This window comes from Acomys minous (genome assembly GCF_964271855.1).
Source record: "Acomys minous genome assembly, chromosome: 10".
NCBI lineage: Eukaryota > Metazoa > Chordata > Mammalia > Rodentia > Muridae > Acomys > Acomys minous.
The window spans coordinates 2,948,935-2,971,465 of record NC_140491.1 but is presented as its reverse complement, the minus strand read 5'-3'; the positions used below and the strand labels follow the sequence as shown (position 1 = coordinate 2,971,465).

Genomic DNA, 22,531 nt, shown 5'->3' with positions numbered 1-22,531 from the left:
GGCATGTGGGCGCTCGCAGGGCGGGGTCTCCCGCCGTGGGCCGTCGGGGCCGCGCGCCTGCGGCCTCCCTGCTCCCGGCACGCGGCTGCCTTGGAGCCCCGGATCATCACGTGCAGGCCCTACAGCGCGGCCGAGCTCAAGGTGACGGGCTCACCCTGGGGGAGGGCGCCGGGCCTCCGCGCGTGCAGGGTGGGCGAGTCCTCCCGCCCTCGCCGCTGGTCGGTGTGGCGTGGGCAGTCGTGCCCGCTTGTTCCTCGGCTTTGGGCTCGTGTTGGTATTGAGCACATGTGTGGATCCTGAAAAAGCTCCCAGGAGCTGCTCCTTTATATAGCATCGGTTTTCCTGAGGACTTTCGTTAGGTTTCTCGGGGAAGTTGCTTGCCTTACAACCTATTCTGCAGCTTCGTTGTTGAGTGAGATCATTATCAAACTTGAAGGTTTGTGGGATGCAAAGGCGTGGGAACTTCCTAGCCCGTTGCAAGGACATGGCTCTGGCTCATACATGTCTTGTGGTTAGAAAAAGGGATTTGTACCCATCACCATTGAGGGTTTTTCAAAGTCCTGCGGTTCTGCCTAACTTAGACCTGAATGTAGGGTTGGGGAGTCTATAATGCAAATTTACAGTTTTGTTTGAAGAATACCTCTGTATCTTTATCTGCCTTATACTGAATAACTATTAGAAACCGAAAACAAATGTTATTTACCTTTTCATCTTGTTTCCTAACGATAAAACATAAGCTGGGGGAAAATGCCTAGCAAACACACAGTGACCTCTGACTGCTTGAATATAAGTTCCCAGCAGTTTGTGGTGTGTCTCACTACTTTAAAGATTTTCTAAGATTTTTTTTTTTCTTGATAAGGCATTCTCAGACTTGTTAAGAGTTCTGTCTAGCGTACTCCATCCATGAAAGTAAATTTGCGATTGTCTCAATATGTGTAGGAAGTATTAAGTAAAAAGGTTTTATTTAGCTTTGCTTAGTCTCTTGTAATTTGTTCTTTGTAGTTAGGCCTTACTGTTATTTATCTTTATTGTTTGGGGGAGGGGGATTTAAAAAGGGCAATAAGTGAAATCGTCTATAGGTTAAAAGAATTCGCTTTGAAACTGTCATTTGTTTTATGCAACTTTTACACCCCTAACTGATATTCCCTTCCCTTCTTAGGAGAAACCTGACATGTCTAGGTTCCCTGTTGAAGATATTAGAAATTTCAGTATCATTGCACATGTGGATCATGGCAAAAGTACTTTAGCTGACAGGCTCCTGGAGCTAACAGGTATTGTCATCTCCCGTCACATGCTTACGATCGCCTAGGGTTGTTGGGAATTTAGTTTTACCACGATGCCTTACATTTTGTTATTACATTGTTAATGTTTTCTGTTAATTTTATATTTGTTTCTGTTGTAAAGATCAGAGAAATGAGTAAGTGCTTCTTTTTTTTAGGAACAATTGATAAGACAAAGAAAAATAAGCAGGTTCTTGATAAATTACAAGTGGAGCGAGAAAGAGGAATCACCGTGAAAGCGCAGACAGCATCCCTGTTCTACAGCTTTGCAGGGAAGCAGTACCTGTTAAATCTCATCGACACACCAGTAAGCGTCACAATGATTCTGCAAGGATTGCCGAAGTTAGTCTTGTTAATATTGCAAAGGAAATCCGTTCATTTGGGGGCTGAATTTTGCAGAAATAGCTTTGATTTTTGTTTTCTCATTGTTTTTATACTAATAATACTTGTCTCAAATGTTTTCACAACCCCCCCACACACACACACATTTTACAGTTTTTTTTTAATCATATCAATAGATTGGGTATAATGTTTGTTCCTTTAAAAAATATAGCTAATACTTAAAGGTACCAATATTTTGCTTTTTAGGGCCATGTTGATTTTAGTTATGAAGTATCCAGGTCACTTTCTGCTTGCCAAGGTGTTTTATTGGTGGTTGATGCAAATGAGGTAAGATACCTCCTTACAAATGATGTGACATGGCCAGTAGACTGTTTTTCATAAAGTTCTCCTTAAAATGCATTTTGGAAATAGGATTTTTGCATTTGAGTAACAGATTTGTTACATTACTGACTCTAAATCATATGCTTTAACGTTGTTAAATTGAGTTGTTGATTCACCCTGCTTAGTTTTGACCATTTCTTTACCTGGGTTAATCTTGATTTTGAACCCTAATTTAGATTTCTATCACTATGTAGAAAAAAAAATGTGAAATAACTGTAAAGGCGTTTATTTGTGAAATAACTGTAAAGGCGTTTATTTTGGCTCTCAGTTTTGAAGGATGTAGACCATGACCCTTTGGCCTCATCACTTGTGGCTTGTAGCAAGGCAGCATAGCATAGTAGTAACGCTTGCAGGTGGGGCCGAAGGGCAGAACTATCACTACACAGGAAGCAGAAGGAAGCAACAAAGGGCTGAGGTCTTCCAGTCCCTGAAAGGCCTGACTCTGGCAGGTAGATGGCACCTTGTATAATTTCATTAGCGCAGTCTAAACTATCAGTTTGATGATGTTATAGGGAGTGTATTGAGTTAGTAATTTTGTGGTACATTTAGTGTCAAAACAGTCACCTTGGTCTCTCTTGTCTTGATGTTTCAAGGGTATTCAAGCTCAAACCGTAGCAAACTTCTTTCTTGCCTTTGAAGCACAGTTGTCAGTAATTCCAGTTATAAACAAGGTAAGAGACACCAACGCCATTAATTATTTTAATTTCTAAATATATCTAGTGTTTAATTGTGAAGTATAGTTTTTCATTTTGTTTAGTATGAGGGATCTTTAGTTACTATTCATTCAGATTACCAGTGGGATTTAACTCTGAATTTCATTTGATAGAACTGCAGGTCAAATATTCCTTGCAGAGAGTATAAAAGTCTGAACTGCATGTGCCATTTCTGTAGGAAAGAGGTGCAAGGCAGACTAAGCTGCCAGTCACACTGATCTAGAGAGGAGGCTTAGAGCTAAGAGTCACTGCAATCCGTCGAACATGTTGAAGCAAACCTAACCCACATAAGTCTGTCCAGGTCTGATAATATAAAGTTAAAAATCCTAACTAACAATTTTAAACTACACTGTTACATTTCTTGATATCGTCACTAAGTGTAATATAAAAAAATAATAATAATAAGGCTGCCCATAGACAAACAATTTGATATCTGACTTTACTTCAAATATCTGTTTTCGTGATCTTAATTGTTACACTCTGTCCTGCTTATATTTTGTTGTTGTTGCTTGAAATTTTTTTCAGTAGTAATGCTTGTTAAAATCATGTTAATGACATATAGTTTATTTTAAATATTATTTTGAAAAAGTAATGAAGAGGTCAGGTAGGTTAAATCACAAAAGACTATTGATCTCCAAATATTATGACTATGGACTAATTTTATTTTGCTATGCTCACTCAGTAATTTTGTTTAAAGATAGATCTGAAGAATGCTGATCCTGAAAGGGTTGAAAAGCAGATTGAAAAAGTTTTTGATATCCCTAGTGATGAATGTATCAAGGTAAAAACCTTTTCTTAAAATCTTAATTGCTATATTGTGATGAAATACCATGAGCAAAGCAACTTGGGGAGAAGACAACTTATTTGGCTATGTTCCACATTGTAAGCCATCACTGAAGGAAATCAGAGCAGGAACCTGGAGGCTGGAGCTCATGCAGAGGCCATGGCAGGATCTTGTTTACTGGCTGAACCTGGGACCATCCTAGGGGTGATACAGCCCACAATGGGCTGAGCTTCCCACACAGGCACTAATTAGGACAGTGCTGTGTTGTGCCTGTGTCCACAGGCTGATGCTGTGGAGGCACTTTCTTAGGTTCTCATCACTCAAATGACTCTAGTCTGTGTCAAGTTGACATAAAACTAGCCAGCACAACTATTCATTGCTCTGTAGAAAATCTCAGGTGATTGACCTCACTGAAATTTCATGCTGTTTGACTACTTTGAACTCCTAACACTTTTTTGTTTTGTTTTGTTTTAGAGGGTTCTTTTATAATCATTCATTAGATTTGGATGATAAAACTCCCTTTATATTGGGAGAATATATAGATTGTTGCTGTATTACTTTTTAATGAACTAAATCTTAAATATTTTATCACATGCCTAAGATCACAGATTTAGCCTCTGTCAGGACTAAAAGCCTTTTGAAATTCAATGTAGCACTAATTTTTTAGGATCTATTTACTTAATTTTAGCCCAAGACCGGGCACCATGTGGTAAAGGTGTCCAAGAGGCCAGATGTGCATGTTGGATCCCCTGTAACTGGAGTCCAGGCAGTATGAGGCCCCGCTGTGGTCCTGGGCTGGACTCTGGTGTACACTAAGAGGCAGCTGGTGTTCTCGCCCTTGGAACTGTCTCTCCAGCCTTCAGTATCACTTCTTACAAGTTACTTTGTCTGCATAGAAATGTTGTCTTTGCAGAGCAGCTATTTTGGACTTGATACATATTGGTTAGAATGATACATTCCATTAAAAGGCATTTTTACTAACCAAAAATTTTGTTTTAATTCTTATTCCACTGCTTTCTGAACACACTAATAGTCTTACACTTTAATCCTGGAACCCTGTCACCACTAATACCTAATGATGGGAAGAAATCCTTACCCTTTTCCAATTTCTGTGTTCAAGCAAATGAATAGGAGAATTCTTGCCCCTCATCATAAACGACGGTGCCCATGGAGGGAGTGTAACCTTAGCTCTCAGTGCGTTTGTTTCTGCATGCTTTCAGATTTCAGCGAAACTTGGGACAAACGTTGAAAGTGTGCTTCAGGCAGTAATTGAAAGAATTCCTCCGTAAGTGCTTTGTTATACTATTCCCTCATGTTTAGTAAATTAAATTAGATTTGGAGTTTATAATTTTTTTATAAATTATATTTTTATAAATTATAATTTAGAGTTTAATATGTTAATAATTTATAGCCACTTATAATTAAGTAGCTTAGATTAATAGGCCATCCACTTGATCTCTCATTTTAAGCTAGTGAACATGGCAATGATCTTGCAGTAGGTTGGAATACATTTTTGCTTTTAATAATGTAAAGAAGTCAAGTTCAATATAGTATACTAGAAAAAAAGCAAGGATGATGGCAATCTTTGATAACTGTAGTATAGGGACATAAGTACATTGGCAATTGTTCTTTGCTTTAAAATGAGCATACACCCATAAATTTCAAATTTTAAAACATGGTCAAATTTAATACATTTATAGAAAGGCCAGTTTCCTTTAGCCTTTGAGTAATTATTATCTTTTGCAAAATTAAAATGAATGAGGCATACTTCCTAATTTGAAAATAGACATGTTCATATATATATCTTATTTTTTCTTTTATAATAGTCCAAAAGTCCATCGTGAAAACCCACTGAGAGCATTGGTATTTGATTCCACCTTCGACCAGTATAGAGGTGTGATAGCCAACGTAGCATTGTTTGATGGAGTGGTTTCCAAGGGAGATAAAATTGTATCTGCACACACTAAAAAAACATACGAAGTTAATGAAGTAGGCATTTTGAATCCTAATGAGCAGCCAACTCATAAATTGTGAGTAATGTTTTACATTTACAATAAATGTATGTGTTTCTCCCAATGTGCTCAAAATGATCATAATGTAGAATTAAGAAAACTGATGATATAGTGTAACTGTACATCCAGATGCTTGCTTGTGTATGAAGAGACTCACCTGTTTAATGTATGGGGTGAAGCACTTAAATATTAGGGCTCCTCAACTATTATTCAATGGATTTTTTTTCTTTTACACTTAATCTCATAACAACTAAATTTTGTAATATAAGGTATTACAAAAACAGTAAAGAAACCATTGTTTACTGTGGAATTTAGGACTAAACCTAGATTAATTAAAGTTTATGGAGGAGTGGAGTTAAGAAAAGCACACCTGAGACAGTTGTGAACAGCTGCGGAGTGGCTACTCTGGCACTAACAAGACAGGACATCAGGCACTTAGTCTCTCTCAGTTGTCTCTGAAGTTAAGGCGTTGAATATTATGATACATGGATCATACTGTATAGTTTGATGCTGTATCTAAAAAGTCTCATGTGAGTCATCACATGTTTTGAGTCTGTTCATTTTAATTTTGGTGTAGTCTTTCTGAAGTAAGTTCATGTATTATATGTTGTATCGTATGTATGTATATAATATATATAGTAATATTATGTTGAACATTACTACCTCTTCATTGAAGGCTCCTCTGCTGCAACATACATGTAAATTAGTTTGTTACTATTTAGGTTCTTTTAGTTTTGTATTTGTAAAACTAATCTAAAACTGAATTCGTGGAATCTGCTCTTTCCATGGGAAAGATATGTAATAGACTTGTTACATATTTATGCTTTTTTGTTTGGTTTAAAATTTAACTTTTCCCCCCCTTGGTAATGGACCTTTATAACGTAATAGACATGACAGTCTCCTGAATTTGTCTCCAGTGAGTTTTACAATGCATGTCAGAAGTGGTGTTTAATTTGCAAAAGGTGGCAGAATCAGAGGTTTAGGTCTGTGTAGAAATTGCGGGCAGAGGATGACATGTGGTACTGTTTTCCTGCTGGGCTGTAGAGGTTGAAGATTGGTAAGTGATGCCCACTTATTTGGGAACTCTGTGAGGGAGAGAACTGTGAGTATGCACGGACAACAGAACAGCAGTAAATATTTGCATATACTGATTTTATTTAGATATGCGGGACAGGTGGGCTTTCTGATTGCTGGGATGAAAGATGTCACTGAAGCACAAATAGGAGATACATTGTTTTTACATAACCATCCAGTGGAGCCCTTGCCTGGGTTTAAATCAGCGAAACCAATGGTATTTGCAGGTGAGGAGCTCACAAATTCTAGACCAGGGCCAAAATACTTTTAATTAAAAGTTTGTTTCTGTGGTGAAAGAAAATATACTAGAAGATAATGTACATTCTTAAATAGCTGATTGAAATATAACATATATACATATATAATATATTTATTAGCTGGTGTATATATATGTGCTATTTCTATGGATCAATTTACAGCTTCATGTACATGGTGGCGTTTTATAATAGAGATCATTTAGGATTCCTTAAGAAGTAAGCAAATATATAGATTTTAGTAACATAAGTTTTCTTCTTATTTCTCTGAGAAGGTAGTTGAAGGTATTTCAATTATTATTAATTAGGATGTTTTAATTACTGTTTTCAGTAGAATTTATTCCCTCCTCTCAGTTGAGTTTTAATTATACTGTGCTCTTGTGGATACAGTTACACCCATGTAGTCTGTAGTATGTGTGGCATCAGAACATGTATTACTGACTTTGAGTATTCCAGGCATTTAAATAGTGAAGGCCTGGTTGAGGGTCGGCTGGTTACTCTAGCCTGGGCATGTAGCCCGACGTGTCTCCTCATGGTCCCCTCTCATCAGAGATGATGAACTGATGACTGCTGTGCTTACATGCTTGTCAGTTGGATCTCAGAAGGTCTGTGAAGTGTAAGCTTCATAAACAGGAGAGGAGGAGAATCTGAGGAACCAGTAGTAGCTCCACAGTTTTAAGCAGTAAATTTTTAAAAGCCAAATTTACTTTTAGTTTAGTAATTGATCTACATTTCATTTCTGGTGGTATTTCCCTCCTACTAAAACTTACTTTGTGCGTTTGTTCTTTGAAATAAACATAATTTGCCTAATTATAAGTAGACATAAGTCCCTTGGTTGTTTATTCTTTTTATTCCCTTCTTCTTGTGTTTCTCCAAAAGCATAAAACCAGTTTGGAGTGTGAACATAATTGTATATGCGTTAAAGCTGAGGGGTTCCAAGATACTTTGCAATCAATTAAAGAAAAGTAATATAAATGCCAAATGGTTAATTTTGAACTTGACAGCACTTTATATTATGCTTGTATTTCCAGGAGTGTACCCTATAGACCAGTCTGAATATAATAACCTAAAGAGTGCTATAGAAAAGCTGACCTTGAATGACTCCAGTGTGACAGTACATCGGGACAGCAGTCTGGCCCTGGGTGCTGGCTGGAGGTAGGTACACACCACACAATTACATTTTTATAGGAAAATGAGTCCTAATGGGATGCATTGCTCATGAAAATGTCTGAAGATCAGCTTTTTTAATATTCATTTTTTTAGAGGGTGGAGATTTGAGATAAGGTCTCACTGAATAGCCCTGGCTGCTCTGGATCTAGCTCTGTAGAGGCTGGCCTCAAACTCACGGATATCCACCTGCCTCTGTAAATACTCTTTCTGTGTGTGTGCACATGTACGCACTCCAATATATGCATATTCAGGGTCCTGAGATCAAGCTGAGTCTCCACTTTATTTTCTTAGGCGGTGTCTGTCACTGACCCTGGCACCTGGCTGTCTCCTCCCAGCTTGAGGGTCACAGTTGCATTCCGCAGCTCCTAGCTTTTTCATGGGGGTGTTGGGGGTCCAAATATGGGTCTTTACACTTACACAGTGAGCACAATACTCAGCCAGCCACCTTCCCAGGCCCTAAAGATCAGTTTATATGAGTAGAATGAATAATTCTCTTGATGGCTGCTTATTTCTCAAATGTGTTCATGTTTTGTATGTAATTTAAAATAGATTCACAGAATATTTGGGTCATTTTATAAAATTTTATAAAATTCCTGAAATGATTCTTGATTTTCCCCCTTTTCCTAGAAAGTAGCAATGTGGTCACAACAGAAAGCAGCCCAATGAGACAGACATTTGGACAGGTTTTGGTGTTTTTTCTCCTTTCCCAGGTTGGGATTTCTTGGACTTTTGCACATGGAAGTTTTCAACCAGCGACTAGAGCAAGAATATAATGCTTCTGTTATTTTGACGACCCCTACTGTTCCATACAAAGCTGTTCTTTCATCTGCAAAATTAATAAAGGTATCATATTTACTTCTATTTTGTATCAGCCTGAAAGGGAAAATTTAATAAAGACGTGTGGATGTATATACTAAATACAAGAGAAAAGTTTTATTTATTTGTAAGGGAATCACTATTAAAAGTAATTTATTATTGATTAGTAGCAATAAAAATTGTATTAGCTAATTACCTTTTTCAAACAAATTCATGTATCAATTTTCTTAGCTTGATCTTCATTATCAAAATGAGTCTGGTGCTGACAGTAAAAAAAAAAAATTAGTAAATAAGAAGACCAATGTAAGTTCAGCATAGAATTTGAAAGATAATTTTGGTCATAAATAGTTGATGTTATGAAAAGTAAAACATTAATTCTTATTGGAAAGTTTTAAGTTAGTGATAGAAGCAGTACTGTATTTCATTTAAGTGGCAGTTTTTTCCTATAAACCAGTGCTACACTGAGCATAAATAAACTGATTTTATACACTAATTATAATACCCTAAGAGGGCAAGTTAAATGTAGCACTTTGTCATATTTTTCTAGATAGTTCATGGTGTGTTTGTAAATTTTATTAATGAAAATGCATTAACATATTTAGTATTAACATTACTCCATTTGTTAAAAGGTGGTAATTGGAAGATTTTTGTTGTTGTTGTTTCTTATAGGTTGTATTAGGTAGTAGTCTAATCTAATAAGTAGTTTAGCCTAAACAGTCTAACCTAAAAGGTGTTTGTTTTCTTATTATTGTATTTTGTTATTTGTAGTAAGTTTAATCACCATTTTCTAAAATGTACTATATGTTAAAGTCAACCTTTAAGAAACAATTGTATTAGTGTTTAAGATACTGTTCCCCTTTCTCATTTTTAGGAATATAAAGAAAAAGAAATCACAATCATCAACCCTGCACAATTTCCAGATAAGTCAAAAGTAACAGAATATTTGGAACCAGTTGTTTTGGGCACTGTTATTACACCGACTGAATACACCAGCAGAATAATGGTGCTTTGTCAGGTACCAACAGAAAGTGGCTCTCAGTCCTTTGGAGCAATGACTGTGTACTTGTATATCCCATAGGATTCCTTCTACTGAGAAATTCACTTTGGTATACTATGCTGATTTTACACACTAGTTTTAAGTCTGATTATCAGTGTTAGCCGAGTAGTTTAGTCAGAGGAATGAAAAAAAGTTGCCTACTTATCCCAAAGGAACTTCAGTATGAGTTGGCCTATTTGTGTACTCACAGTGAATATAATGACTTAAAAAATAAAACTGCTGACAGAGATTAAAAGCTTTAGTTAAAACTAATAAAACTATAATATAAAGTATTATTTCTTCCAGTCTTAAAAACATTTGCTTCTAAATTTTTGGTAGATCATTAAATAATATTCCTTTATCCTGTTTCCTTTTGCTTATAGGAATTATAATTTGAAAATTAAAACTTTATTTGCATGAATTGTCATCAAATTTTTTGTTTCTTTAGGCACGAAGAGCAGTTCAGAAAGATATGGTTTTTATTGATGAAAATAGAGTTATGCTTAAATATCTCTTCCCTTTGAATGAAATTGTGGTAGATTTTTATGACTCTTTGAAGTCTCTATCTTCTGGATATGCAAGGTGAGAGGGTTATAATCACAAATATCACAGCTTTTGAAAATACTGATAGTAAGAATTTACTCTTCTGCTCTTTTAGTAATTTCAGCTCTTGAAGACCATTGAAATCATATAAGGTTAGGAAGCTTGGACGATTACAGTATTATACAGTACTTGACATTTACTTATAGGAAGAAAAATTCTTATGATTTGTCAGACTGTTAATCACTGAAAAAGGAAGCTCCCTCTTCATTAAGAGTTGAATACCCAGCCAGGCGTGGTGGCACACGGCTTTAATTCCAGCACTCAGGAGGCAGAGGCAGGTGGATTGCTGTGAGTTCAAGGCCAGCCTGGTCTACAAAGCGAGTCCACGACAGCCAAGGCTACACAGAGAAACCCTGTTTTGAAAAAGAAACAAACAAACAAAAAAAGAGTTAAATACTCCTTGTGTGTTGAGTTGGACATAATTTCAAAAGGCATCTGACTGAGTGACACTTAGATATGTGTTATGTTACTTGATCCCTGGAGCATCTGCTGCTTATATTTGAAGAATGGATGTAAATATTGAGTATGAGAAATGCTAACTGAGTCCTCCCAGGATTGTGTGGTCCATCTATGAAAGTCAGTGTATCTTAAGAGTGTGCATGAGGTCCAGCCACATAAAGTGCATGAGTGGAGTATTGCATATCAAGAAGCCTTTCATCCCACCTCCGGCAGCCTGTTCATTGCAGTGGCTTATGAGCTAAACATTTGACTAGCACTGTTAGCTGGGACCGCACTGATGGTAACAGTTAATGGAAGCTCTTGTTTGTGGCTGCCTAGGCTTTGCTGGAGCTCCTAGGTATGTGCTAGGTCCACGTGTGTTACATGTATTTGCTCATTCAGTCCTGACAGAAACTCCAAGTGTCCTTTCTTAATGCAGTTTATAAGTGCATTATCTAAATGTGTTGTCATTAGTAATAGAAAACTCACAATGACCCATTAAAGTAGTGTTAGGCAGAGACCAGCAGCTGCTGGTGATAGTAGAAAAACGTTGATTGTTTTATTGACTGAGGTTCCTAATGTGCTTAACCAGCTCCTTTTGCTTCTCTCTATGGATTTGTAGTTCCTATACTTAGGGCCCTTATTTCAGAAATGAAAGTTTATGCTTTTGGTTTTTGGTTTTTGGTTTTGTCTTACTATGGACGTATACATCTATTAAATGAAACTTTATGTGTGGTACTACTTTAATCAGCTTTTCTTCTTGGGAGGGCAGGGAATGAAGGTTTAGGAAAAAGGAATTTGTTGAGTGTAATCTAATTATATCATGCTTATCAATGCTCTGCTGCCCTTGTTAGTTTTGATTATGAAGATGCAGGTTACCAGACTGCAGACCTAATAAAAATGGACATTCTACTGAATGGAAACGTGGTGGAAGAGCTGGTTACTGTGGTCCATGTGTAAGTAGACTGGAGGAGATCAGCTGGGGATCGTCACTGTGGGTGTTCTTCTGGAGTTAGTGTCCCCACGTTTATGGGAACAGATACACTTTTTTAAACTTTGAAAGATAATTAAAATAGATTTTAGTCTACTAATTTTTTCTTGTGCGTTTACTTCATTCTTTCCTTATTACTAAATATGGAATTATCGTAGCCAAAGGAGTAGTATCAAGGAAATAATTTTTCCTTTACTGTGTTGAACTACACGAAAATGTTTTTTAACTTTGTATAATGATAGTTTTAGGATTGAGAACAGAAAATCATTTATGATTATGATAATAAAAAGTCAAGTATACAAACTGCCAGGCTGATAATATGCCATATCAATGGTATTTTAAGTCATAATACAGATTATACATAGCTACAGAAAAATGCCTATTAAGTAAAATGTTTTGAATTCTATTTGAATCTCTTAAAGTCAACCTTACTATTAATACTGCACGTGGACTATAAACATAATTTAAATATTTATATTTAGGATATCTTTATTTTTCCTGTCTCAGAGAGAAAGCATACACTATTGGCAAAAACATATGTGAACGTCTAAAGGACTCTCTTCCCAGACAGCTATTTGAAATAGCAATTCAAGCCGCTATTGGAAGCAAAGTAATTGCAAGAGAAACGTGAGTTGAAATTCGTTTCCGTTTGAGGCTGGCTTTAGAAACAGCATACCCAGAAAAAGACCAAACTCTTAGCTTACCCTTGGCCTATGCTTCATCCCTACAGAGAGTTCTGACTCTTCCACTGATGGCATACGCTTTGGCCTACATGTATTGTGTGGTGCTGCTTATAGTTGATATAATTTATGAAGGTTTAGGAATTTCTGCGCATTTGCATTGCATTTCCAGGCTAAGGGATTTCTGTAAGGTTCCATTCAATGGATTATAATTGATAATTTGTTCAGGTAGATTGTGATAGGAACAGAACCTAAATGTAGTAATACAATGTTTTCTCTAAAGCACTAAATCAGAAACGATTATAAATATCATGCAGGGTTTTGTTTTCCACATTAGGTCCCTCATGTGGCATATAGTGGATATGGATAGTTGGTTAGTGTCTGAAGGAAGCGAGCTTTGTTGGTAAAGTCGGCCTCCTGTGGCAGCAGGTGTATGTAGTCTTGGGTGGCATTTCTCCTCGCCCGGCCTTTGGGGATCTTAAGACCCTGGATGTTAGAATTACCTCCTCAGTTAGGACAAATTGAGAATTGCTGCTTAGTTATAGCTTAACCTAAACCTAATGCACCAATACTGGTTAAATAACATTTTTATATAGATCATATTAAGTGGAAATACTTCGCATTATGGGAAGGATTTCATTTTGAACACTGTTTTATTTCAGTTATTTCGTGTCCCAGAAAATCCAGACATTTGAATGAATACCAGAGAACATCCCAGAAAGTGGCACAGTTAGCACATGGCCATTTTCACATAAATTATATTGAAAATACGTTTTTTTAAAAAGTAGATTTAAAAAAATACCATTAAAAGAATCCCTTAAAAAGAGATACCTTCCAAAAGTAGAGATGATCTGGAAACGTCATATTAAGATAGAAATATAATTGATGGCTGCATATATGAACAGTTTGTTGTCTTGAGAATGGTATATTAAAATCCTAAATGTAGTAATAAATACCAGTCACACTCCATTGGCAGTCAGGCCGGAATGTGATGATTTAATTTTTTTTTTAAGTGCTACACAGAGTATTGTAAGGTTGAATTTGGAGTAATGTCGTTCTTTTATTAAGGTCATAAGTGCTCATATTCCTATCCATGGATATCGTAAGCACTGACATTTCTTACTAAAGTGTATGGTGACATTAAAATGATATTTTTGTCTGTGTATAGAAATCATACTTTTAAACTGTGTAGTGAAATTTTGAACCTAAACAAAATTTTTTCTTTTACAGTGTGAAAGCCTATAGAAAAAATGTTTTGGCAAAATGTGTATGTATCTAGCTGTATTTTTTTCTACTTTTATATGCTTAATGACTTTAAGATCAAAGTCATGATAAGAAAATTGGTTTCTACTTTCATTTTCATGAACTATATATATCATCTCCCAATTTTAATTATAAATGGGTAAATTTCTGCTTAACCATATTTTAACTGCATTTTAGACTCTTCTTTTTAACTACATTTAAAACTTTTTCATTTTCTCTTTTATGTAATACCATCTAAGAGAGAATATTATGGTACTTCCATAATTTTGTACATAATGAAAGATTTATAGTGACTTTCTTACAGTCGGAAGAGAGTGGGGATTAAAGTCTACCTTGCTACCTTGGGTTTTTTTTGTTGTTTGTTTGTTTGTTTGTTTGTTTTTCCTCCATTACTGTAAAAGTAGTACACCTTTTCAAGTGCCTGGAACAATTTCTGGTACAAGTCTGCCTCTGAGAATCTCTGTATTAGGGTGTAGCTATACAGTGTGTTTATCCTAAATAAATAAAAACATGGATTTATGAGGAGGGGGTCAAATGAGAGCCTGTGGGTCATAAGGCTATGGTTGTGGCTGTGGTGTTTCCTTGTTGTAACTATAAAGCCATTTCCTCTGAACCAATAAGGATTCCTTATTTTTCAGTATGGTGGTGATATTACCCGAAAAATGAAACTTTTGAAGAGACAAACAGAAGGGAAAAAAAAGCTGAGGAAGGTTGGCAACATTGAAATTCCAAAAGACGCTTTTATAAAAGTTCTGCAAGCCCAGCCTAATAAATGATTCATGGAAAGCAGGGTCTCTGTCTTTTTCTTTCTACTTAGTTGACAACAGAATGAAAACTATGAAATGCCTATCATTTCAGGATCTTCAACTTTTACCTACTAGAGTAGTTCTCAACTTTCCTAATTCTGCCACCTTTTAATTCACTTCCTCCTGTTGTGGTGACCCCTACCCAAAAAATTATTTTTGTTGTTACTTTTATGAGTCATAAAGTAAATATTTGAAATGCAGGCTATCTGATCTGCGGCCCGTGTGAAAGGGTCATTGGACTCCTCAGGTGAGAACTGCCGGCACACTGGGAGAGAAGAGGTTATATTTGCTACATTGCCTGTTTTATGCTCACTACTCACTAGTAATCTTGACAAAATTTCTTGACTTATCTTTATTATAAAATTGGGATTATGTTACTACACTCCCCACAGGTAGTTTTGAAAACTTAAACGAGGGGTTAATACATTTTAAATATTAAAGAGGACATGTTAGCCATTTAGTCACTGTAAATTTTATTTTATTTATTACTTTAAGTATTTTGAGACAGAGTCTTACCGTGTGGCCCTGGCTAGCCCAGTTTCTTAGTTAGGCTTTTATTGCTGTGAAGACACCATGACCTCTTGAAACAGAAAACATTCAATTGGGTCTGGCTTAGAGTTTCAGAGGGTTCGTCCATTGCTGTCATGGAGAGAAGCATGGCAGCCTGCAAGTAGCAGCAAGGGACTGCCCCACTTGACTGCCTATATGGACCATCTGTCACCTCAGTGCCCAGGTCCACAGTAACATTTCCTCCAACAAAGCCACACCTCCTGCTACGACTCCCTATGGGCCAAGCATTTACACACGTGAACCTAGGGGCCATTTCTATTCAAATCACCACATCCAGCATTCGTTACGTAATAAGGTTAACTTCAAACTCCTGACCATCCTCCCACCTTAGCCTTCCCGTGTTGGGACTATAGGCATGGGCTACCATGTTCAGCTCGTGCATGGTTTTTCTTACAGATACTAAAAGGACCCTTAATTACATCTAGTTAATAGCTTTCAAAAGTCACTTTGTATCACAATTTTTAGATCAAACACCAGTATATATAAGCCAGTTGTTAAGAAACAGGCTAAAAAGCCGGGCGTGGTGGCGCACGCCTTTGATCCCAGCACTCGGGAGGCAGAGGCAGGCGGATCGCTGTGAGTTCGAGGCCAGCCTGGTCTACAAAGTGAGTCTAGGACAGCCAAGGCTACACAGAGAAACCTTGTCTCAAAAACAACAACAAAAAATAAAAGAAACAGGCTAAAAAACCATGATACCAAACATTTGTTCTGGTTTTTCATGTTTATACATTTAATCAAGCATTTCTGAAACTGGTTTATTGCACATCTAAGTTAAGTTCAGGGATAGGATGTGTCTTGTTTCTGACATTCAAAGTGCATATATGCAAAAACAAAATTTTTATTAGCACCAACTGTAAATAAATTAGTCATTTTGACCTAAATGTTATACATAAGTGGCACAGCTAATGAATGGCTTGGTTTCATGTTCACTCATAACAGAAATGAATACATTACTGTAGGAAACAGACTCCATGTTTAATCTTATTTTCTGTTTTCTATCGAGCATGGTACATAATCTTGTAGCACAAAAGGTTATTGATGAATCTTCGCATTTTGATGAATTTTTAAAAATATTAATTCATATTACATCTCAGTTGTTAGTCCACCCTTGTGTCCTCCTATTCCTCTCTCTTTCTCCCGCATTCCCCCTACTTCCCTCCCCTATGTCTGTGACTGAGGGGGACCTCCTCCCCCTGTATATGCTCATAGGGTATCAAGTCTCTTCTTGGTAGCCTGCTATCCTTCCTCTGAGTGCCACCAGGCCTCCCCATCAAGGGGATGTGGTCAAATATGGGGCACCAGAGTTTGCATGAAAGTCAGACCCCATGCTCCACTCAGTGGTGGAGGCTGTCCTGTCCATCGGCTAGATTTGGGTAGGGGTTCGAAGTTTACTGCCTATATTGTCCTTGGCTGGTGCTATAGTTTGAGCAGGACCCCTGGACCCAGATCCGCCCGTCATAATGTTCTTGTAGGTTTCTAGGACCCTCTGGATCCTTCTATTTCCCCATCCTCCCATGCTTCTCTTACCTAAAGTCCCAATAGGATGTCCTCCCCTCTGTCCCAGTTTCCTGGTAAGTGAAGACTTTCATGGGACATGCCCCTTGGGCTAGTATGCAGATATAAATGAGTATATACCATTTGAGTCTTTCTGCTTCTGGGTTAACTCACTCATTATGATCATTTCTAGCTCAATCCATTTATCCACAAATTAAGGGAATTCCTTGTTTTTAATAGCTGAGTAGTATTCCATAGTGTAAATGTACCACAGTTTCTTTATCCATTCTTCTACTGAGGGACACTTAGGCTGTTTCCAGGTTCTGGCTATTATCAATAAGGCTGCTATGAACATGGTTGAGCATATGTCCCTGTTGTGTGGTGGAGCATCTTCTGGGTATATTCCAAGGAGTGGAATAGCTGGGTCTTGAGGAAGCCCTATTCCCAGTTTTCTGAGAAAGTGCCATATAGATTTCCAAAGTGGCTGTACTAGTTTGCATTCCCACCAGCAATGAAGGAGTATTCCTCTTTCTCTACATCCTCACCAGCATGTGGTGTCACTTGGGTTTTTTTATCTTAGCCATTCTGATGGGTATAAGATGGAATCTCAGTGTCATTTTGATTTGCATTTCTCTGATGACTAAGGAGGCTGAGCATTTCTTTAAGTGTTTCTCAGCCATTTGATATTCCTCTGTTCAGAATTCTCTGTTTAGTTCTGAGCCCCATTTCTCAATTGGGTTATTTGGTTTGGTGGTGTTTAATTTCTTGAGTTCATTATATATTTTGGATATTAGACCTTTGTCAGATGAAGAGTTGGTGAAGACCTTTTCCCAGTCTGTAGGCTGTCGCTTTGTTCTGTTGACAGTGTCTCCTGCCTTACAGAAGCTTCTCAGCCTCATGAGGTCCCATTTATTAATTGTTGACCTTAAGGCCTGGGCTGTTGGTGTTCTGCTCAGGAAGTTGTCTCCAGTGCCAATGTTTTCCAGGCTCTTCCCTACTTTCTCTTTAACCGATTTAATGTCTCTGGTTGTGATTATTTAATAGGTAGTCTTAGCTCATCCTATTACATAAATATGTTTCCCAGCTAGGTTTGTTAGGTATAAAATACCAAATGTCTACAATATATTTTTAAAGGCTTCAAATATAATAAGGTGATGCTGCATTACTGCAACATTTCTCAGGAGAAATTCAAATTGTTATCAAGAACAAATTGTAGTGCACCAATAAAAAATGTACAGCATAATTACCTAAAATAGGCAAGGCTAAGAGCTCCTCTCAGACCTTTAATACATCAATCCTGTTCCCAAGATTGCACCAGGCCTATCAAGAAAAGCAACATAGATACAAAACGTCCCTCGTTCTTGGGTAGTCCTCATCCAAGAAAAAGATGGAGGCAAGGTAACAAGATTTTTTTTTAAGTTACACTAAAATGAAAACTTCTAAGAGAAAACAACTTCCTTAGGACATGAAAGAGTCACATATGAGATATAGCTGTGCTGTACGTAATCTGTAACCTCTGTGGACTTTTGTCTGAATTCTCATCTAGGAGTGAGTAGAGGTTTGGCTTAGGTCATTGGAGCAGCTCCAAGAGTTGAATTTGCTCCAAATATATGCTACCGTTATTAAAATTTCAGTGTTTCCGGCAACCCTTAAAAGAAGAGCCCTTTTTGGACTAGCCAGGATTCTCCCCTTGAAGTGTTAGGGACTCTTCCCAACGGATAGGTCTTCCCTGCCTGCACCTCTCTAGGGAGTATACTTGGAGGCAGAGGATAAGGGAGCGGTGGTATTTTTAACAAATCAACGTCTGTTATATTCCTTTATCAAGGTTTCCTGGTGCATTCCTGGAGCACAGTGATCGTTGAGGACCTGGAGAACCACGGGAAATGGACTCAGAACGCCATTAACCTTGATCATTCCTATTTCCTTTCTTCCTTTCTCCATCATGTTTTAATTACTCTTTAATTTTTACTCCCTTCAACCCCAGTAGCACTGCCATATACATACCACAAAACCTAAACAATACTTTTTAAAATGGCAATATCTTGAAAATGAAGATGAAACAGTTCTTATAATAAAATGTTCTGTTCTTATATTATTAGTAAGGGAAAGTCCAGTGCTGACCTGTGTGCTAATATACAATATCTGCAATGTAACTCTTGAGCTTTTCTGATTTCGGCTTTTTCTTCTTTAATCCAGAACTCGTTAGGAAGCAGCCTTGTACTGACAGTAGAAAACATTTCCTCAACCAAAACAACTCTGAGATTCCACGCGATAATCCACAGATCTAAAGAAGCTAAATAACAAGAAGGACCCTAGGGACAATGCTTAATTCTCATTCAAAAGGGCAAATAGAATAGACACCAGAAGCAGCGGAAAAGAAGGAACAGGAAGGGAGCCTACCATAGAGGTCCTCTGAAGGACTCCACCCAGTGAGGGATTGACGCAGATGCTGAGACTCACAGCCAAACTTTGGGGTGGAGCTCAGGGAGTCCATGGGAGAGTTGGGGGATAAAATGACCTGGAAGGGACAGGAGCTCCACAAGGAGACCAGTGGGAACAACAAATGGGGATTGGGCTGTAGAGACATACACAAACCAAGGACCATGCATGGTTAGGACCTAGACACCCCCTGCTCGCATTTCATCAATAGCAGCACAGTCTCCTTGTGGGTCCCCTAATATGGGCAATAGTGGCTACCTTTGACATGGACTCTGGTGCCCACTTGTTAATCACTTCCACTAGCCGGGCAGCCTTGCCAGGCCACAAAGAAAGAGGATGCCGGAAGTCCAGATTAGGTTGAGGTCAGATGATAGTGGAGGAGGGCTCCCCTTTCTGAGAACTAGGGGAGGGGGGAGGGGGGCTGAGGGAGAGAAGGTGAAGCTGAGAGGAAATGAGGGAGGCACTACAATCAGGATGTAAAGTGTATAAATTAAAAAGACAAAGTTTGCTAGACTTTGTTTTCAGCATGAGCTTAACTTCTCTCCCATGGCCATTTCCCAGTGTTAATTCTGGGTTACATGCGTTGAGGTTCTAATAATCACAAAAATGTGTTTAGTTGTACACTAAAAATAGTTGTAATTTAAGAAGAGAGAAGAGAAAGTGTTGGTGGATCCAAGGTAGGGAGAATTGAGCAGGCAGTGAAGAGCTGGCTAAGAGAAACCAACTGTTGGTTGAACAACTAGCTAGAGGAACCAGTTGTTGAGGAGAGGTTGAACAATGGAGGAAAAAGGAAGTACAGGAGACCCAGGCATATGAGGTACAAAACTGAAGGTCTTAAAGCCCAGGAGAACTTTCTGTCTCTCTCACATGCTTAGTCTGTATGTCTGTCTCTCTCACATGCTTACTGTCTGTATGTCTGTCTCTCTCACATGCTTACTGTCTGTAAGTCTGTCTCTCTCACATGCTTACCGTCTGTATGTCTGTCTCTTTCACATGCTTACTGTGTCTCTCTCACATGCTTACTGTCTGTATGTCTGTCTCTCTCACATGCTTACTGTCTGTATGTCTGCCTCTCTCACATACTGTCTGTAAGTCTGTCTCTCTCACATGCTTACTGTCTGTATGTCTGTCTCTCTTGCTCTTTGTTCCTTCTTCTTGTTACCCTTGCTTTTCTGTGTCTGTCACTTGTAAGCTGTTCTCCCTGGGCAAGCCCCAGTATTTTACTTAAAGCGAAGCTAAATTTTTTCATTACAGATTACATCATGATTTTTTTCATCTGTTACAATCAATAGAACATTTAAAAATCAACAAAGCAAGAAAGCAGTCTAACAAGGAAAACAAACAGTTCTGTATAACCTACAATAAAGCACACAGCAAAAGCAATCAATTTCCAAGCAATGGTCAGCATAACCTGATTATTATTTCTTAAACAATACTCGGGAAAGCCTAATCACAAATTTTACCAGGCTTAAGCCATTATGTTTACATGACTGTCACAGCAACATAGCTTGAGCTAAATGTTCTCTAATGAAAAATCAAAAACAAAACAAAACTTGACTTACTCCCAGACCCAAACCAACAGGTGTGCTACCCAAGCCTAGGCTAACTGCCAGTGGGCCCTCTATTATAAAATATGTGTAAAGCATGGTGTTCCAAGCCCACCTTCTATTGTTCTTAAAGCAGATTCTAAAGAAACTTTTCTACAGCTACCAGTATCTAGTCAGGTGCTGCTGTGTCAAGGTCCTAACTTTCTTGCAGTTTCTGCTTGGGTGCTCACGGTCAGAGAAAAAAAACTATCATTGACTCAAGCCTTTAACCAGATGCTTTCTTTCAACATTCTCTGTGGGAAAATGTTACCCTGTGTAAATTTCCGTAGGGCTCAAAAAGACAAAGATGCAGACAGTTTTAGGGGGGAAAAGGCAGATTTTTAGACAAAATTACTCCTGGACCATACATAACATTTAAGGGCAGTTGTGATCAGCTGGAGGTCTCTGGAACCTTGTCAAGCAAAGCCTCTATGACTTGTCCTCAGGTCTGTGACACTTTATTAAATTTGGTACAGGTTGTCCATTGTGCTGAGTTCTATATACTTCCTTCAATCTACATTAACAGTAGAGGATAAGATGCCATTTATATGCCTAGATGTGATTCAAATGATGGTTTCTTGCTTCAAAGACAAAGATTATTGCTTCATGTGAAATATCTTCAGTGGCTTCTGGCCGCTTTAATAGTATCTCACATCTAGCTAGGAAGCTACAGTGGTTGGAGAAGGCTAAGGATCTTGAGGACATGGCTGTTGTAGACAACATCCGTGATATAATTTAAAAAAAAAAGATTTTGAAAAAAGACCTTTGGAGCATAGAAGTAATGAATGGTACATCAAAAGAGACCAGTAACTTTTCACTACGGTGCTGCACAGCCAAAGGTAGTGCAGTCTTGACGAACTATGTTTTTGCTGAAATCATTAGTACAGGATAGAAGCCTTTGACTGGTTAACTAAAGTACATTAATGACATAGGATCTCTTTGAGCAAACTAAGTCTCTGCCAGGGATTTTGTCCAGGCAGTGAGAAGGTAATGATATTGTGTGAGTAAGAAGCATATTATGGTGTAAGGGCCAGACAAACTCCAGGCAAGGGCTGAACCCAGATTCCAGGACAACCCACAAAGTAGTCTAAACAGAAAAAATATTCCCCTAGCAATGCAATCAGCTCATCCCCAGTAAAGTCCAAATATACTCTCTGCTGGTCAAGGTGAGCAACCAATTAGAAGCCAGGCCAAAGTTCCTAATACCCCCATGACTGCTTCAACCAATCTTTTCTATAGGTCAACTTGCCCCTACACTTACTACCCAACCATGAAACGCCAAGGCTTGTAACTCCCTGCTTGCAGCTTTTCTGCCCAAATGTCATTCAATCATATAATGCAAAACCCATTTCTTGTCTAAAACCTATAAATCCCCCTCTCAATTGAGACTCGGGGTCACTTCCCTGCGTCTGCTGCATCAGTGCATAGGTGTGGCCTTGGCTCCAGCCTGCAATAAAGACTTCCTTGAGGTTGCATTTGGTCTCAGCTCTTGGGTGGTCTGTTGGAGGAGGGGGTCTCTCACAATTTGGGCATAACAGTGGGTAGGCTGAGGCAGCATGATACATATGTATGCATGTATGGAGAGGAGAGAAAGAGCGCTATTATGCGCCAACTTCTACTTGCTGGAGTGCCTGTCTGGTGCTATAGTTTTTATGTTAAGTAGCGAGGCAGAATAGCCTCCGAGGGATTTAGAACTCAGCTTAATTTTAATGTAGTCCATAACACTCTATGGTGCTCTTCAGAAGGCTATTTGAAACATGAACTTTAAGGTCAGAAGGCAGATCATAACGCTATGGATC

At 38.1% G+C, this 22,531-nt stretch overlaps 2 protein-coding genes across 3 annotated transcripts in view; one reads left to right on the top strand and one right to left on the bottom strand.

Annotated features, from left to right (window-relative positions):
• The window catches only part of YIPF7 (Yip1 domain family member 7), a 332,610-nt gene that overhangs the window by 152,646 nt on the left and 157,433 nt on the right, over positions 1 to 22,531 (bottom strand). The window lies entirely within an intron of this gene.
• Positions 4 to 14,623, top strand: GUF1 (GTP binding elongation factor GUF1; the record flags this gene model as incomplete). 2 transcript variants are annotated; one of them, XM_084799681.1, is made up of 17 exons in its annotated part: positions 4 to 141; positions 1,160 to 1,271; positions 1,439 to 1,587; positions 1,869 to 1,949; positions 2,597 to 2,674; positions 3,414 to 3,497; positions 4,721 to 4,785; positions 5,327 to 5,530; positions 6,674 to 6,813; positions 7,872 to 7,995; positions 8,721 to 8,853; positions 9,698 to 9,841; positions 10,311 to 10,444; positions 11,758 to 11,859; positions 12,402 to 12,521; positions 13,805 to 13,841; positions 14,476 to 14,623. In XM_084799681.1, the coding sequence occupies 17 exons, from the start codon at positions 4 to 6 to the stop codon at positions 14,611 to 14,613; spliced, it is 1,983 nt and encodes a 660-aa protein (XP_084655807.1). In that variant the 3' UTR covers positions 14,614 to 14,623. The 2 variants fall into 2 exon arrangements, with proteins under 2 accessions (XP_084655807.1, XP_084655808.1); XM_084799682.1 differs by lacking the exon at positions 2,597 to 2,674.